Source organism: Argiope bruennichi, chromosome 1 (genome assembly GCF_947563725.1).
Source record: "Argiope bruennichi chromosome 1, qqArgBrue1.1, whole genome shotgun sequence".
Lineage (NCBI taxonomy): Eukaryota > Metazoa > Arthropoda > Arachnida > Araneae > Araneidae > Argiope > Argiope bruennichi.
In genome coordinates this window covers 28,786,423-28,807,373 of record NC_079151.1, presented here as the reverse complement: position 1 = coordinate 28,807,373, position 20,951 = coordinate 28,786,423, and the positions used below count along the sequence as shown (strand labels likewise).

The 20,951-nt window shown below is 27.5% G+C and overlaps 1 protein-coding gene across 1 annotated transcript in view; it reads right to left on the bottom strand.

The window, feature by feature from the left end:
- Positions 1-8,584: 8,584 nt before the first annotated feature.
- The window catches only part of LOC129976090 (homeobox protein six1-like), a 50,981-nt gene continuing 38,614 nt past the window's right edge, over positions 8,585-20,951 (bottom strand). The window contains exon 2 of the mRNA XM_056089470.1: positions 8,585-10,495. Within this exon, the coding sequence (XP_055945445.1) occupies positions 10,183-10,495 (313 nt within the window). The 3' untranslated portion in view covers positions 8,585-10,182. The remainder of the gene's footprint in view (positions 10,496-20,951) is intronic.

The following is a 20,951-nucleotide window of genomic DNA, read 5'->3' as shown; positions in this document are numbered from 1 at the left end:
CAAACAAATCCACATTCCTTACTGCATAATATTTTTGGTAGAATTGTTTTTCCAATGATATATTTGTCAATACTGCAAAAAACATGACATACATGAGGAATTCTCTGTTTAAATGAATTGTGTACTGCAAAAAAATTTAGTTAAATGTCTAACCTCAGTTTTTCAAATGAGGTTAAATAAACTTATTAAAACATAGTATTCATGTTACATGATTGTTCATACAGAAAGAAACATTTTGAATTTATCTCAAGTAAATTTATTAATAAACAAATAAAATTATACTTCGTTAAACACAAACAATTCACAATAGTTTTTTAAACATTTTTGTATTTTATGTCTACCAAGCCTTATGAAATTTTAAATCGTTATGTACATTAAATAACACCTTAATAACCTTAAATAACAATTTTTAATTGATTTTCTTGAATTTGGCTGTAGCTCACTAATGATGAGTAAATATGAAGAAATAGTAATTAAAAGGCATAAGTGATATTTTTTCCCCCTTTTAATATTTATTTATATCGAATAAGATTCACTTCATTAAAATAGATTACTTCACAATAGTTGCGAGTGGTTTATTTTCCCTTCTTTTTATCATTTCTGTTATCCTATCTCTTGTAATGCTTATAAAATTACTTAATTTTAATGATTGTTATTAACAGAAATATGAATGCTAGATTAATAATTATTATTGTGCATTTCTTTTATAATTAATGCACAATTTTAAACAATCTTCTGAAAAAATCTGAATTTGGAATGAAGAAATATTTTTAAATTATCCTTGAAATAAAGATTGTCAGCAAATGGTGGAAACAAATTATTTTGAAAGTTAATTCTTATTACAGTTATAACAAACATCGGTACGATAAAGAATCGATAGAAAATGTGCTATATTTAATCTTGGATATATATTATTTTTATATATTCAGTTTCATATGTATTATGCATTTGATTTTGTTGATTAAAAACAAATATAATGTATAAAAATTTAATAAAAAAAAGTGTTAAATGTTTTTGTTTAATTAATCTGCAAAAATAAATGAAAGAAAATAAAGAGAAGAGACAATTATAATTTCCCATGTATTAATAATTAATTAGTTAAAATTAATTAATAATTATTAAAGCGAGTATTCTAATCAAAACTGCGGATTTTTCAAAATGTAATAATTTACAGCATTTTTTGAAATTGCCTTAAAACTCAATGAATATTATAAAACACGCCTGCACATAAATTTAGTTTTTTCTCCTCTTTTTCAGGATTATGGAATCTATCGACTGATATCAGCCAGTTACTTAAAAAATTTACATTTTGATTGAAAATTTTTAGAACATCAGCTTATGAATTACATTTTATTGATTTTTTAAATATATTTTCAATTGTTATTTATAATAATTATTTTAATTGAGTTTTTGTATTTGTTTACCCCTTTCTAGGGCCGTGGGAAGTATGCTTCCCACCCAATTTATCAATCTTTGTATGAAATTATGTAGGTTGGCATAAGTTCTGACAATTTTTTTTAGTAAAACAGAAACTTAGATGCTTCAGTTCTTTCTCTCACACAAAATGATGTGTCTTGATTTGTTACTTGATTATCAATTAACCAAATTAAATTAATCACTTTCCTTATTCTAATTTCAAGCCTAAAAATATTTTAACATAATATGACTAGAAAAAAATTTCCCTTTAAAGGGTTAAGATATTGAGTTTTTTTCTCCTTATTACGAACGTTCATTGAAATGTTGTTTTTGCATCAGTGTTTATGAGCAAAGTTTGAAGTTTTTGTAATATAAAAAAAGTAACAGTTATATATCAAATCGACGTCCTCTACTTGTTGTTACGGTTAAAAATTTTATAATAAAAAAAACCTATAAATCAAATCGACGACCCCTACATATTGTTACATTTAATGTTTTTATTTAAAAAAAATAGCAGCTATATATCAAATCGACGATCTGTACCTGTTACATTTCAAGTTTTTATTTTAAAAAAATGACAATCATACATAAAATTGACAATCCCACCTGCTGATAATGTTTTTTAATGTTTAATACGAGTGTGTTTTAATCTGAACACTCTAAGCGTGAATCCTTAGACAATGCAACACCTATCCACACCCTTTCCTTTCCCCAACTTTAAAGACTTGATTTTTTTAATCCTTATTTTAATTGTAATATATGTTTCTTTAAATAGTAAAATTTGACTACTAGAAATAACAAAACATTTAATTTCGTGAATCGTTCAAGGAAAATGATTTCAACTTCTCATCTATTCAAAATTAAAATTTAAAAGTAATGTTAAACAAAATAGTATTAAAAAATGACCAAACTTTTTTTAAAACATAATCTAAATACTATTTAATTATTGGACTTGACTGTTTTTGAATTATAAAGGAATATGTCTTTTTAGAATTATTAAAAAAAATTTAATTTAAAATTTGTAAAAAGCAATTAGTTAAGAATGTTGTTAGAATAATGTGTTTAACTTAACTGATACATGTTTGTAGTTGGAATCTACATCTTGAAAAATCTAATCCACAATCTTGGAAAATTAAATTAAAAAAAAAAATCTAGAGCCTGCAGAGTCCGTAAGCAGAACATCAACCTTTCTAATGGAGACATTCCCACACTGTTATTGCACTATTAAAAACACGAACGATCGCGATACTTTAACCTCACTTTATTTGTCCTGTAAACTACATAGATTCCTTCTTTAGCTCTTTCAACAATGGAAGAAAAATCACACTCTTAATGAAACAATTAAAACGGTTTGAATTTCAAGGTAATAATGTGATCTATTGTTGGAAATTAGACAAAAAAATATTATTGAAAATTTAACAAACATTAGCACGTCTATTGATTTAGTATCATTAAAAATATAACTTTTTAAAATTTTGAAGCGATGAAAAATTCATTTTTGTGCAATAATATTTTCGGAAGTTATCGTGTGAAAACGGCAAATTCAGCTTAATTTTTAATTAACTAAAATTGCAAAGGAATTGCTCTGAGGTGTGCATGTACCAAATTTGATAGATGTAGGTAGAACGGTCCGGTCTGCAGAGCACCAACAATCGCATACTTTCATCTTTAGTATTAATATAGTTGTAAACTAATATAACATCTCGCAAAATATCTAATATTTTTATATAATATGAAAATGGCAACACTACCACTAAAATAGTCTTTTTTTTTATGTATTGAAACTTAGTTTTCAATTAATAAAATATTAACTTATGAAAGCTTTTTTTTAATTTTTTATTCTTCATAGCATTTGTGTGCAAAATTTGTAGGAAATCAGTTATATAGTTTAGATTTCTATAACGTACAAACCATTTATGAATTCCAGTTTTATTTATGTAGCTTGAAAAAAGTTCTGCTTTCTGTATATTCGCCTTCATTATGCAGTTTTTTCAAAAAGTTTATTATTATTATTTTAAACTCGAGATTATATGCTGTAAAAGAAAAATTTGCAATGTTATGTATGCGTATTATTTTCTTCATTTGATAACGATTAAAAATTATTTGTATCCAGTGGAGTGTCTCCTTAAAATTTTCTCGCAGTAAAGGTGTTGTCCCGAGAACGCCTTGCATAGCATTGGAATACAATAGTTACGAAATATTTTTTGACGTGAATTAAGCATTTTTATTGAATCTATCATATCCTCGGCGATTAATCCCTGGCTTTTGGTTAATAGTATCCATAAATCGAGTCTATATGTTAGATTCTTTTTTACCTGATTAAAAAAAGAATTTGATCCAAAACTACATTTATAGTTAAAAAATTTCATACCAAATTTGATGTGTTTAAATAATTTCGTTTTTATGGCATTTGCATGATTTTAAAAATACAGACAGACAGACAATCAAACCCTTGTTGGATTTGGCTTCAAATTCGATAGGTGTCTAGACTATAGACATTAATTTTATATTCCGAATTTTATCTATCTAGATTTCTTCGTTTTCATAGTCTTATATAGTTATCTTATAGCTATCGTATCGTATTAACCTATATTAGAAGAGTTGGACAGGCAAGACTTCCTTTGAATATTACAAAAAATTTTATTAAAAAAATCAAAATTTGATCTAAAAAATCTACGAATTCGGTAAAAAGAGGGTATACCAAATTTCATCCGTCTAGCTCAAAGTGTTTTAGTTATATTTTTCATAAACAGAGAGATGGACTTTTTTCTAAACATATGTGTTTCGATTTCAGGGAGCTCTAAGAGATGAGGATTTGTCAACATCTCGAGTTCGAATTTTTTGACGATTATTATACTTTTTCTACGCTATATATCCAAGAAAGTAAAAAGTAAGATAAAAATATAATAATCACGAAGTATTTAAAAGTTGAAATTAGTATAAGTATCTAATCTTACTCACATTTTCGAATGGTTCTCTGGTAATCATGAAGTTCATCTTGCTAGAAGCATTTTCATGTTTATTCCCACTAGAATAATTATATAAAACTTCAGTCAGATCGTCGATTTTCCGAGCAGTGCTTTATATGACGTAATATGAAAAATGAGAAGCTTGTTTTAAACACGCAAAGCTGGCCCACCGCGCAATTAATTGACTGCTATAAAAAAATATTCTGAGCTCTTATTCCGTTTGTAATTAAAAACCTTAAAAAGGAAAAATGTCCAATTTTTTTTCTTTTCCCGTTATCCCCGCATTCAGTTTGTTGGGTAATGAGATTGCTACAAATCTTCGTTACTCGAATAGAAATTTCAAGCAACTTCTTTTTTGTTAGATGCAATTACTAATTACAAATTTGCGTGATCTTACCTGTAAGTAAGTATCATGATTAAAGCTGTAACTGGTAATGAATAGTGGAAGGAAGGGAAAAAAAGAAAGAACGCTTCTGTCTCGATTCCGGTGGTCTGTCTTGTAAGATACAAATCTACAACTTTCTGACGACCAAAGAAAGAAGGGAGAAATATGTTGTTGGGAAATGGGACATTATTTTAGTGTCATAAATCATGAAACGGTAAAAAGATACCTGCATTTAGTTTTTTTCTCCTATTCTTCACACCATCTTTGATAGCCGAGTGCATTTGTGGAAACTGGTTAGAGACCTGTTTGATGTATAGTATCATTTATTATCCAGAATGTATTACCTTATAAATATAAAATAATATCCGCTATCATGTGCCGTCTCGCGATTCGATTTCATTTATTTATAACACAAAAAGGTCCCGGTACATTAATTAGTATCAATGTGACATTATATGTAAAGGTAATATTTCACGTTGTCGTTACGGCTCTTTATTAACTGATCAATTTTATTAATCTAAAAAGAAAAATGTACACTCTTCTATATATAATTTTGCTGAAAGTAATTTTGTCCAAAAGTATGTTGAAACTTTTCAGAATATTGAATATAAACAGTGTGGGATATAGCGACAAAGGTTGTTATCTCTTTCAGAATATTTGTTATTTTTGAATATTTTATTGTGTATATCAATAGTAGTTGTTTTACCGGCTAAAACAATTATAATATTCAAAAGATGAAATATCGCATTAAATTGTGTTGTTTGTTTGTTAGTTCTTTTGTTTATATCGCTTCATCTCTTAAAACTTCTCTTTTTCATTTAAAATATTATTTAGCTGTAAAAAAATTTTCACATGGAAAAATAATCTCCATTTCTTTAACTACATTACTATTTTAATTTTAAAATAAATGATTATTTAGCGGCAAATACAATTTCTTAACTGAGTTGACGGCTATACTTTTGAATCGGCAATTATAATAAAAGAGAATATGTCTGGTGTGTATGTCTGCTGCGCTGTACAAGCCAGACCATTTGACCTATACCAAACTAAATTCGACACAAATAAAATATGAACTTAGAAAATATTCATTTCGAAACGATTTTCTTAGTAAAACTTTAATTAATTAAAAAATTAATCAAGGTTGTAGTGCTTTTCGGTTATATCCTCCAAAAATATTATTGCATTCGGATGATTTTTAGTCTTAATTACAATTTTAATTAATTGAATGTTAACAAAATTGTGTTGTTTTTCTGCAATAACTTCTTGAAATATAACAACACAAAAATTATTTTTTTCATCTTAAAATTAGAAAAAAAAAAAATGATTTTTCAATGATATCAATTTCAATTTTTAACATATAGACTTTTTTCTTATATTTAATCAATTCTTTATAAATATTTTAAGTACATTTTACAAAATATTTTATTATTGAAGTGAAACTCAAATTGTTTTCATTGTTTGTAATATTATTTAACCTTGGTTCTTTTTTCCATTATTGATGATCAAAATATGTTGAATCAGCTAATTTTTCCACTTTTAATTTCTTTGTTAACTTGTTAGTGTAACACTTATTTTTAATGATAATTTTGAAATTTTGTTGTATTTGCGATTAAAGTTTAACTTTCGAACTGAAAAATGGTAATTTTTTAAAAAGAAGTGCATCCATTTTTTAGACACTGTTGCTCTTTTTTGAGATATAATATGATGTATAAAGATATAGACTATAAAGTAGGTGAAATGCGTAGCATGATGAACAAAACTGAAATTTAAAAATATTTTGTTAAGTATTTTTTTATTTCACTTTAAAAGTATGGATTTTATATCTTTTTGTTAAAAGTATATATTTTATATCTTTAAAAACTGAAATTTAAAAATATTATGCTGAAACATTCAGTCTAAGTTACACAAAATATTTCATTGAAAAATTCACCAACCATTCATTCTGACAAACCAACTGGCCGCCAAAGGCGACTAGTTAGAAATAATCTGAACATGAATAAATTTACAAAATCTCAGTTCTTTTTCAAATATTCTGTTCCTTTTAAAGGAATACATTTTTCATTAATAAATTACATAAAAAAAAATGTGTTTGTTCTTGAAGTGCTTGTAATTGAGAACAGTATTGGTGAAAGCAGATATATCTGATGGTTTTCTGAATTCCACTTTCAGATTATATACACGTTGTCAGCTTTGCAAATTATGCTACCGTTTGATATAATTACATTTTTTGCTCTTGATCAGTTCGTACTTTATTTTGGTTGATTATTTCAAGGATTTTTGACTAACGAATTAAGAAAATGTAATGATTAAACAATGGAACTATTTAGTATGTAAGCAGAAGATTTCGATATGCATCTTCCATTTCCTCCCTTCTCGAACTCTGTGTATTCGAATCGTTGTATTGCAATTTCCTCTCCTTTGAAAGTCAGTTTGTCAGATATTGGCAGAGATAACTCATTCTAAACCTTAACTTCCCTCCTGTGCAGAAATCTCATCCACGCTGTTTGTATATGTGTGAGAGAATCGCAGTTCTATCTGTCACAGAGACAGATGTGCTAAATCTCCTAGAAGGGGAGAAAAGAGGGGGGGGGTAAAATTAAGAGGAGGGAGCACCGTTCAGCCATCTGACGCAGAATGAGAAATATTTATGTTTCAGTAATAATTCATAAAAATAAAAATTCTTAAAGATTTATGATTGTACTCGATTATGAGGTAAATCATTTCACACAATGAGTTTTTTTCTCCATTTAGATTATAACGACGAAGGGGAAGGGGGCAGAGGTCGATAATTCTCGAAATAGGGTAAATGAGTGTCACTATTTCTGTTATTATGGGATTCATTATAGTTCAAGTGTAAAATAATTGCCTTGTAGCTTTTCATTGGAATTAGCTATAAATAAGATTAATACAGCTTATAAGTTTGGAGCAAAATAACTATTTTGCTGTTTTATGAAATATGTAAAAAAAAAAAAAAAAAAAAAAAGACCTTAATGGGAAATTCATTTTTATTCAAAAAGCAGCTAGTAGGCGGGAATGAAGGAAAAAAATCCTTTTAAATTTTATAATTAATAATAATAATAATAAAATCAAGCAAAAACCTTTTACCATATTGGGTTTTTTTGGAGGGGGGGGTAGATTCTTAGCAGGAGACACGATATTTTAATGTGTATTATTAAATATGTTTTGAACACAAAGGATTTTTTTTTCAAGAAAATGGAGCAAATGATTAGAAAATAATTATTGCAAGTCAATATTTATTTTGCTGAAGCACGAAAAAATATTGTTAAAAGTTTCAGATTCGTTCAGTTGATTAAAAAGAGTTATAAAATGATTACATTTGTTTAATTTATTTTTGTTTATTTGTTCTGTTACAGCAATCATTATTTTGGCTTTAACAAAACAATAATAATAATTATAAACAAATTGTTTTGAATCAATATCAACAACAAAGGATGAACAATATATCTAAGTTTTCCATTTCTTCTAAACTAAAAATATCGTTAACAAGTGATGGTGTTATAAATGAGACATTTTATTTTGAAAGGAGGGGCAGAAGACTCATGATTCTGAATAATTCTGGAGATTATTACGGTAATAATAACTTCTGGCAGTAAAACTGATTACTTATCAATTAAAAAAATTATGTATATAGACTCAAATTATGCTGATAGAATTATGAGAATTAGAATTTTATTTGAATAGAATTTTATTTGATTGGTTGATAATGTACATAAAATGGCACAATATATATAGACAGAAGAAACTACTAAAAAAGTCCAGAAAATCATCTAGTTTATTTATTATTTTACTCATTTATCAAGTCATAATTTATCGACATATCGTCAAAACGAACAAAAAAACAATACACTTATAGATATTAACTAGAAAAAGGAAAACACTTTTTTTTTCACTAAAAATTATGTCCGCAAAACTTCGTTCTTTTGTGTACATTTTCTTTCTCGTTTGAAACAAAACACACAAATCGCATACATTGATCACCGAAAAGTTCGAAGTTTGAGCGTTCTATATCACATAATTTACACAAACCATACAGTCATTATCACATTCACATTTAAATAAAATCATGTGACGGTTTTTCCCAATTTTTCTATCTTTTGGCATGAAAAGCACAGGTGAAAATTGTTTTTTACGAGTATTTAAATTTGTTTCGTTTGGATGATTCCACTACTTGACATCTTCGATAAACTTAGAATTTGTTAAATTTTCTTCATAATAATTTATTTAAGCAATCTATTTAGCAATAATGCAGATTTTCTTATTATATTTTAGATATGCGAACAGGTTCTTTTTCTTTTTCACTGAAAAAAAATTGCATTTTCCAAAATGTATTCGTCATACTAATGTTATATTCTTTCATTTCTTTGCGCTAGCATTTGCAATTATAATGACAACCTTTTTAATTTTTATCAATTATTTTCTTTCACCCGTTTAAGGAATTCTTATTCATTTCCAATTCTTTAACCTTAAAAACCAGAGGATACTTAAAAAAAACTTTTATTTTTTATTAAAATTATGCTTATAATATTTGTTTTAATTTCTTTTAACAACTAACTATTAAATGAAATAATCATATAATGACCATCCTTTCCTGGTTCCTTAATAATTTTTAAATATTTATTTTAAATTTAATAACAAAGTAATAAATTATTTTTGAAATGATCCGTTTGCTTTCATCGTTGCAATAGTTTTGACTTTTCAACATCATATCTGTGGCAGTATAATTATTAATTCGATTCTCTTCTTTAAAGTCATATTTCGGTCTTAATAAATCCAAACATCTATAAAGTCTGTTCTTATAATATATTTTTTAAAGATTTAGCACTTTCATGTCTTTGAAAGAGAAAATTTCTTTTGCCATCAAAATCTCGATCGGATTTTATTTTCTTACTTTCTACGGCATTGTTTAACGTTAGTTCAACACAAAATAACAATTTGGTATCAGCGGACGCCAAAGTGATAGTAGATATCTTTGATAATTTTGATGGTTTTATTAATAATTTTTGCTTTCTAATATTGACGAATTTTACCAAAATATATGCTGCTAAAATTATTTCCTCTTCAAGTCATTTCAGAAATCCTGCTAAAATATATTGTTTTGATCGACACCTTATTTCAGAACAAGGTGATTTTTTCATTGAGAATGCAGCATATGATGGCATGTATTACGAACCTTTATTGCAGGTGTACGACGTCGAAACAAATACTCAAAGACACATATATTCACATTGAGAATGATCTGACAAACAACATATAATAATGTGTGACCATTTTTTGAGCAAATCTAAAAGGTGGCGTCAACAAGGAATACTGTTTTATTCACATGTGGACAGTTTCTTTAAAATCTTTTTTCATACTTATTCGTTCCTCTGTCGAACAGTTCCCCTAGATATGTCATAAACTTTGGTAATCCCCCACCACCATCCTCATTTCTAAATCATTCATAGTAGGCGAACCGAGGTGGTGTGGCAGAGAGTCTAGAACGTTGGAAAACCGAAACTGTTGATGCTGTTGATTGGGGTGCTGTTGAAGTTGGTGACTTGTAGTGGCTTGATCTTCGGCCCTTGAGGAATGGTTAGCTTCTGTTTTCACATCGATTCTGTACAGAGAATCATCAGGCGACTTTCTGCTATTCGAGTCGCCATCTTCATTGAAAGAATCGCTAGCAGTCCCGCCTGTTTTGCACGCTTCTCCACCCATGATATCTCTGGAAAAACAAAATTAATTAAGTCTTAGCAAGAAATTACAGTTTTAAATTACATATTTAAAAAGGCAATTAATAATTAACACGGCACAGAATATGTCTGCTTTTCTATTTATAAATGTGATAACTCAGAAACACATCAAATTAAAAGGACTTAATTTGGACTTTGCACCACATTTCTTTGAGTTCTGACCAATTTTGTACGAAATCCGTCAAGTCGAAATTTTATGTATTATGTATTATTCTGTATTATTCTACATATACTCCTGAACATGATAACTCAAAAAATATAATGAACTACTAAGATAAAATTTGATATATGATGTCAAAAGTCAAATTTTGGACCAAATTTGTCGGCAGATTCATTGTTTATGGGTCTGCCTTTATGTATGTAAATATGACACAGCAGCATGCATAAATGGAATTTGATACGTGAATATGACACCAAACTTGTTTTAATATATATATATATATATATATGGCATTTGAGTCGACTCGGTTAAAAGAAAAAGGCCCCAAATGCATATTTGACGCCCATCATTATTCTAGGATGCTAAATTGCGAGGTGAGAACATTCTTCATGTAATAGTGCATTGAACTGTAATCTCATCTAGAAAAAATGTAGCTTGTTTCTCTTAGATCATCGATACAAGCTATATTTTAAAAAATTCTGAATGCTTTCCTTTTATTTTAATTTTTTGGTGAACACTATCTTTTAACTTAACTTTTGAAAAACTACATTTGTGCTATGTTTAAGAAAATTACTAAATTACCAGAATAGAAAGATACTTTAATAAATAGTCATAAACTAAATAGCACAATATTTACTTCATCTAATCTGACAATATAATTTTTAGCCATGTTATTGATTTCATTAAGAGGTAGAAAAGATGATCCGAGAGCTTTGGACATATTATAAAATTGTGTGAAACAAGGACTGGAAGTTATAAAAAAATAAAATGGCATTATTCTAATTTATTACAGAATTCCAATAGTCAAAAACATGAGATCCCTTTATTCAATCTTTATATTTAAGCGATGCTCGATCAGGCCATGTGTTTGCAAGTTTTAAGTATTGATTATAAACAGTGATATGCTGCTTAAAATCCTGTAAAATGGTTCAAAGTTCTTGATACAATTTTTACATAACTTCATATGTAAAAAAAATCGAAGAGATTTATATCTGGAGATGACATGACATGACTACTGATTGAAATTTTGTCAAGAAATCCTCACCAGGCGAAGAATTGCACAATCTATCGAATTCTGGTAATTTAGAATTAACAATGTTTTGAAATAGTACTTTAAGAGATATTAATAATGCGTGACATTGAAAAATCGTCACTGCTCCCAGGATTTTTTAAACACAATTTTGTAATGTTTCATTAAATATTTAGATTTACTGATAAAATAAATGATATGATATGTTCAAGAATATCACCTTCCGATTCCTCAGGTGTCATACTTTTATTTTAGTACAAAAGGCGTATGAAGCATATCAGTTATGAAAAGATAGATAATAGGGTGAAGCATCTTCGACGACTCGAAAAAAAAAGATAAAATGCAACTTCATAACTTCTGAGGGCATGCTAGTTCTAGAAATTCAGTTGAAATTTTTATACATTCTTGCTAGAAATCGATTATTCTAGAATCTTCCGATATAAGTAAAAAATTTTAGTACAGTGGAGCTTCGGTGTCTTATATTCCATTCTAACCTATATCAGTTCCTGATTGATTAAAAAGCATCAATCCAAAAATGTAATCTGCAATTTTCACTACCGTTGGGCGAATATTTGTTTTTCTGTTTGCAAAATGTCGAAAACATGCAGAAATGTTGGACGAATCCAAGCAAGCATTCTGCTGGTATTGACGGAGTATTTAAGTAGTTTACATGAGGAATTAGAAAGAGAAGTTATAGTACTGAGAAATATATATAAAAAAATAAATAAACCGAACAATTACGTTTTTAAAAGCACTATGATGTTATGGGACATAGTCCATGTACACATAGAACAAAACAGGTTAACTATTTAAATTAATATGGCTTTAATGTCAATGGCAATTTGATGCTTAAAAATAATTTGTTGATGGAATTAAGAGGAAAAAGTTATTTAATTGAATTTAAACGCGCATTATTCTCGATGAAGCAGCTAATCGTCAAAAGTGGCCATCGTATCAATAAATTCGAAATATAAAACACAAACTCCTGGAAAAAAAATCTCTTAATGAGGCCAAAAATATTGCGTATTTTTAATTTTCTTTAAAAATTAAAACTATTTTAAAATTGGTACCATAATCGTTAGATTGTATTTGGAACCCTTCCAAACAGACAAACTATTTTTTGCCGCCGAATTATAAACACATGCAATTCTGCGAACTATAGTTGATTTTTTTTGACTGACAGAGATTGACTTTTTGGGGTCTCTCCAAAGATAACTGAAAATAAAGCAACAAGTTGGAAATTTTTTTCACTATGCATGGAATTACGCGGTAAAAGATGAAAAAGAATTGTTAATTCCCGAAGCTTGACTGCACTCCAAAAGAACAAGGGGAAAATATCATCTACAAAAGAATGAAAGTTACTTTGTATGCAATCAGAGCACTGAATGACGTCGACCCCTCCTCATGTGATACACGTCAAATGCACTTTGGCAATTTAATTTTGAAATTCACGGAGCATCTGCATAAATAAAAGGAAGCAGTGGAAGATTCCATACTTTGCTGCTCATTGCAGCCCCTTTTTTAATAAAAGATTATAAGCCCCTCTTTTAACAAGAGATAAATTTAGATTCACATTTCATTATGTTTTAACATGCTAATTATTTCTTTTAGATTAATATTTTTAATATGCTACCTTTGAATGAAATTGTATTTATTTTTATAAGTCTGTTATGACTCCCGACCGTATGTCAACCATATTTGTGCACATTGTTATTGAAATTGATGTTCGTTTTTATAAATATTCTAATAATCTAGTGAACACAATGAAACTCATTGAAACTTGCACAATTATATTTGATAACATGTTAATATTATCCTAATATTTTATTATTCATAGAATTTGTGTTTTTGACAAACTTACTTATTCGGCAACAAAAAAACTAAATTTCTTTAATCGACCTGTTTGCGGCTGCCTCTTAGCCTGCTGACCCTATGCAGTTAGTTGCCTTGTTGAAAATCTGTCACTTGAAATCGAAGACAAGCATTAAGCAATCGGAACATAAAGTCTGATATGTTTAATTACGTGTGCCATGTGACTGTTATGTCACGTGATTTGACTACATTAAATTTGAACGACAGAATTACATGATGTAGAAAATTTTTGAATAAAAAGATTACACAAATACTATGATCGAAAAATTGAAAAGATTTCTTGCTTTTAAAACATGCCAACTCTTTGCCAAATAATAAAATCCTAATTTCTACGATTTCCTATTATACTTCGAATTAAAAACCCTGCTGGTTTCCAGTGTTTTTGTTATAAAAGATGTACAAAAACATTAAAAGTTTTCCAGAATTAACATGCAGCAAAAACTTTTAACATAATATTAATTCTACACTGCGTAATCATGCGTATTTGTATTTTTTAATAATCAAATTTGAAATAGCTTAATTAATTAAATATATATAACACTTTTGGCTATAAATGCAAAGGCTACTACATTATAAATATATTTTATAATAGATATTTTAATTAAATAATCAAAATTTAAAGTCGATTTTTAAATTATTTTTTATATTCCATGAAATGAAAATTATTTTAATTATCTATAAATCAATAATTCTTGTTTTAAAAATAATAATAAAGAATTCATGACATGCTAAAGTAAAATTACTTTGAAATGCTTTTTAAAATGAAAACAAGTTTTAGTCGTCTTGATTTTCATTTCTGTCAGTGTGAATTTATCAGAATGAATGTTTGTTAGGAAATTCCAGATAAAAATTTGCTTAGAATAGCGATATATCGAAATCTTGATGATGATTAAAAAGCCTTGCAAATCATAATAAAATTTCACGCACTCTCTGATTGGCTCTCTTTTCTTCTCCTGAAATCACATGACGTTCATCAGTCAATAGAATTTTCGAAACATGGTTCTTTTCTTTGATTCTTTCCAGACTTAATTGAGCTGAAATCCCTAACTGTAAATGATCTAATATCAATAAGGCTGATATAAATTTTTAGATTTATATCAATTCAGGTGATAGACGTATTCATTCCGTTATCATGGATGGTATTTAAATATTGCCTGCTCTTTAAGGTCCTGCTCTTTAATTTAATTTTTAATTAAAATTTAATTAATTTTTTAATAATCCTCTTAATTTCCTGCTCTTTAATGATCTAATGTCAATAAGGCTGATATAAATCTTCAGATTTATATCAAATAAAATTAGGCTGATATAAATCTTCAGATATAAATCTGAAGATTTATATCAATTCAGGTGATAGACGTATTCATTCCGTTATCATGGATGGTATTTAAATATTTCCTGCTCTTTAATTTTATTTTTAATTAAAATTTAATTAAATTTTTAATAATTCTCTTAATTTCCTGCTCTTTAATGATCTAATGTCAATAAGGCTGATATAAATCTTCAGATTTATATCAAATAAAATTAGGCTAATATAAATCTTCAGATATAAATCTGAAGATTTATATCAATTCAGGTGATAGACGTATTCATTCCGTTATCATGGATGGTATTTAAATATTTCCTGCTCTTTAATTTTATTTTTAATTAAAATTTAATTAAATTTTTAATAATTCTCTTAATTTCCTGCTCTTTAATGATCTAATGTCAATAAAGCTGATATAAATCTTCAGATTTATATCAATTCAGGTGATAGACATATAAATTCCGTTATCATGGATGGTATTTAAATATTTCCTGCTCTTTAAGGAAATTGTCTTTATTAAAAAAAATTATTTGGTGGAATAAATTATTTCAAAAAAAAATTATTTGGTGGAATAAATTATTTCAAAAAAAAATTATTTGGTGGAGTAAATTATTTCAAAAACAATTATTTGGTGGAGTAAATTAGTTCTGTAGTAATGATAATTGATTGATAATGATTTGTTGTTAAATATTTTAACGACGGTGTTAGTTTTTTTCCCATTCGGACAGTTCAACTAAATCAAATCCATGCAGTGGTGTAGCGGCCAGGTTACTTATCCTTATGATCCCCCTTCCTTAATCATTATCAGCAGTTTAATAAGTGTCCAATTATGCAGCACATTTTCGTTTACCCATCATATTTAGTTTTTAAAAAATAACATAAAACATTATATTTTATCTCTCTTGCTATCGTTAGACTCTTACCCGAGTATTCATCCCTTTTTCTCTATTCCTTCTCGTCACTACGCCACTGAATCTATTAGTTCATATCTAAATAGATAGAAATGAAACACAATTTCTTTTTTGTATACTATAGAAGTCTAAACTAATGACTGGATTTATTACAACTTGTGAGCAATATTATTTTGAAGTTTAATAAAGGCTTTAGCGAAGCGATTCACTGAAGTTTCTGTGACGATTAATAAATAATTATTTTTTTATTCATTAATATTATTGAGCATGTTCAATTCAAACGTTTCTGCTATTAGTTAGCCTTCTTCACACATACACACACACAAAAAAAAGGCTAAATAATAATGTAAAAGATGTGAAATATGTAATCAGATTATTGAACTGAAATCAGATTGCTGAAATCAAATTATTGAACAGGTTTTCTTCCAATTTTCCTTACAAATGCATCGACATATACTAATGTTAAAAATAAATAAAAGTAAAACAAATAAATAATTTTTACTCTATAGATACTCGATACTGATTCCGCTTTTTCTTTTTGTTTTGTTAAACGAAAAGTTAAAGCGTGTTCTTTTTGGCTCCATTGGTATAGCACCAAACAGTGCAGGATATAGTGACAATCGCTGTTATCCCCTGGGTGGTATATATTATATAAAAAAATTATATAAACATTGCGTTTTATTTGCTTTCTGATTAGTTGAGATCGAGTTTTGTTTTTGAGATTTATTTTGCCAATATTGTTTGAATTATTATTACGTCATTGTAAGTATTTATATTGCACTTGACAGTGAAAGAGAGACAAAAAAAAAAAAAAAAAAAAAAATGGAAAGGTAAAGTTTAAATGAACACCAATTTAATATCAATCGAGTTTAAAACAATTTTATTTATTAATTCTATTTTTAGATATACCGTTTGTGGTAGTACCAAAAATTAACTTTCCAATTCGTTTATTTTTTTCGAGTAATGGAAATTTTTCTTCTCTCTGCCAGCAATCGTCTGAATATTTAAGCAGTACACGTGTTAACCCTGTATTAAAAAAAAATAGTAACGGGACGAACAGCCATATCAGATGAAGAAAAAAGGCGAAGAAAGACCGAGCGAGAATCTAACAATCTGAAAATAAAAACTGAAGTTTACTGCAAAATGCGAAAAATTGATTCAATATTTAGATATTAGAGATATAAGCAAATAATGTTCTCATTGTGGGTTTTGGATTTTGAATTGGAAGTAAAAAAATGTATGTTTTTATCATGGGAAGATTAAGCATCCAGCATTAAACGAATGGCCAGTGGAATTCAGTATTAGCCAACATTGGGATTGACGAAAGAAAGCGAGCAAGGAGGCCTCTAGTAAATATATATATATATATAATATACATACATAGAATGCCATATACAACACAGTTTGTCTAATTTATAATGCTATAGAACGTTTTGATTTTTAAGTTTGATGAAGGAACACTCTCTTCGAGCGAATAGGCCAAGACTATTGAGTTCCACTAAGAAACCAGCTGTTCATCGTTCTAACACAATTTCCTACCATCCTGATGATTCCTACTTTTAGAGAAAAGGGTAAATTGTAATAATTTCCTGCAAGATTATGTCTGTTTATGCAGTTGAGGAGATATTTATGAAGAAATTCTGACTTTTGTTAATTGAACTAGTATTATTCTGAAGGACAACGCTTGAGAATATGGCAGTGGAAACTTTTAAATGAAGAAGAGTTTTCAAACTGAACAACTAAATAAGACTCAAGCAAAGATTAAGGCCTCTAGACTTGAATTAGTGTGATTCAAAATATTGTTCAGAATGACTGTGATTAAGAAGATGGAAATGGAAGTTTTTAAGTGAAGAGTAATTCTCAAATTGCACTGATTAATAAGATACATTCAGCGATTCATTCAGCCAATAGCATTTGAACTGGTGGGATTCAAAATATTTTTTCAGAAGAACATTGTTTGAAAAGATTCAAACAAACGTTTTTAAATGAAAAATAATTTTCAAATTGCACTGATTAAAAAGATACATTCAGAGATTCTGGCCACCAGCACTTGTACTAATTTGATGCAAAATATTACTCGGAATGATTATTTTAAGAAAGGTAGGAAAGGAAACTCTGTATGACGAATAATTCTTGAATTATCCTGATTTACGCTCTTTTTATTGAAATTTATTTTAAGGATAGAACAACCTGAATGTTAGAAAGATATACAATTCATTCAGTGTTTAAATGTTACTGCACCTTTTGACTCTCCGTGTATTTTGTAAGTCAATTTCGTATGCCACACCAAATGTTCCATCGAAGGCAATTATTTATTATTATTTGGCAGGAGGCTTTTAAGCCACCATCCGTTTCGGGAAATAACAGCTGCATTCTGTCCGTCTTCAAGGAATGGGAAAGTACCTCCTCTGGTTTGTTATCATAACTTATATCAGCTGTTAAGAACAATCTCCTTCAATTTGCAATTCGGGTTAGCAAGAGTCAGCGTTTCTTTATGAGGAACAAATTTCTGCTTACACGTTGGGTGCAAAAACAAAACAAAGAACGAAACACGATCAAAACCGCTAACAAATTTACCGTACAAACACTGGTTGCATTAGAAGACTGTAATTGCTTTCACTAACTTCCATTAAATATAAAAAAGTAATACCAACTAAAAAAACAATTCTTAAATGAAAATTCCAAATTTCATTGGTGTTGCCAATTACAAAGATAAATTAAAAATTTTTTTTTTGTTATAAATGAAAAATTTTATCTTGTGTAGTTATAAAAAGTAAATGTTATGAAAATTTTAATACAGTTTTAGAATTTATAAATTCATAATTTCCAAAAATATGCACTTTAATTTTTTTTACAAGCTACGTAATCATAATAATAATTTCCAAATTTTATTTAATAAAATTAAGAGCATTGTTGAAAATAGTGAATCATTGAATACAGTTTATTTCTTAATGTGTGGAGAAAAATTATAAACTTTTCATTTATTTTATTGCATTCGTTTTGTTATAATGTTATTAACAAAATCGTTTCTGTGTTTTTGATAGATAGATTATACATCTCCAATAATAGGTCGGTTAAAATGTATTCCTAATTAATAAATGCTGATTTTATAAAATTAATATGTTGTATTAGAAATTTATTTTACAAAAATTATTTTAATTTAAGAAAAGAAAAGTTAACAAAAAAGTTGGGTGTTAAAAAGTTTTGCAGAGTATGATGATTTTCATTCTAAATATATATACTCGAAAAAGAAATGAATATACATGCAAAAGACTCCTATTTTAATAAATGAAACAGCTAAATAAAATGAATAAATTGAAAATCAGTTGAGAGAAAAAAAATAATGCCATAATTTTTTTTTTATTTTAATGAAAAAATATGGCTATGTATAAAAATATGTATAATTACTCTTAATGAAAAAATATGTCGTTAAAAGATCAATTCGAAAATTTTTTTAAAAAATGAAATGGTATATTTAAATTCTTGATTTTATTATGTGAACAAAGCAGTAAGTAGTTAAAGTAATGAAATCAAAATTCCAAAAATCATATTGATCAAAATGCGACCTTTGTACAATTTACATTGTTTGATTGTATCGTATACGAGCGTGATCCAATAATTAAAACTTATAAAATATAATCTTCTAAATCTAATCTAAAAAAGAAACAGGAATATTTAAATTCTTGGTTTGATTATGCTACAGAGAATTGATTAAGAGGATACATTTAACGTTCAATTCAATGGACCATAGATATGAAAAATAATGATGTTTTTAATACTATAATCAAACGTTTTGCCATTCTGTTTTAGGAAAAATTGCTTCTCACATTCAAGCAAATTAACAAAATAACTAAAATCTTTTTAAAAAGTCTTGTTTATTAAATAAAATATTTTCATTGAGTCATTGCAGTGATGGATTTATATATTTTGCTGTCCTAGGCAATGCAATTATGGAATCCCTCTTTAAATGTAATAATCAATTTAGTTTCACCTTCCTGCACAATTTTGAACACTTTAATGATTTATTTTAGATTAATATTTTCTTTATTTCAATTTAATTTTTTAATACATGTTTTATTTCCACTTATCAATCGTAACTTTAGATTTTCCGACATCCACATTTGTATACAAATTATTAAAGCAGACGTTCGGTTATGCATTTTGCAAAAACTAAATGAATACAATGAAACGTGTAGGAATTTGACGAATTATGGTATATAAAGTCTTAATATTATCCTGATATTTTATAATTCATAAAATTTATATTTTTACTGATTTATTTATCAGGAACTAAAAAAAAATTAAAAATTTTTTTAATCGACTTGCTTTGGTTTTATTTCTGTCTAGTAATTCTCGACACCTGTCTAGTCTGTCTATATAGAAATTCGTCATTGCATCATTGTTTTCTTTAAATAATGCAAAGAACAAACCTTGTGCTTCTTTCAATTTAATCGACTCTTCAAACATTTACCGGTGTTTACTGAAATGTTTGTCGATTTCCACATCACAAAAATTTGCGAAAATAGTAGTAGAATGTTTTATTTTCATTTTAATGAAAATTTTTGCTTAAAAAACAGAGGGAAAAAACGATCTATGCAATAATTAGACCAAAATTTTAAATTTTAATTAAAATTTTAAAAAATTAGCTCCTATCGATGTGTTGCCACGAACTTGATAAAAGCTCATATTAAAGGATTAAGTTAACTCTTACTAAATCTAGAAAAATGTACCATTCAGCGTGTATCTTGATATAAATATGAAATATGATACTTTTTAGAAAGATAAAAGCAAGAAAAAAAGTTTATGTGAGCTTTTAAAATATCTATATTATTAATAAAATATTTCTGAGGTACTTAAAGCAAACATGATTTATCCACTCTAATCGGATTCCCTTACTTCTAATTTCAAAATCGTTGACAATAGGCATATACATCTACTATGAAAAACGGTCTAGATGAAGTAAAAATATTATTTTATGCAGTTTGAGTCAATAAATGTTCCTATGAATAATATTTTGTGAATATGCTTCAGATATTAATATTTTAAATGAAAAAAAAAATTAACTCCATTGCAACTAAAACTGAGTGAGTTGTGAACATTGCAATAATACTATCACTTTAAAACGCGCGATTTTAGACCACTGCATTGACCT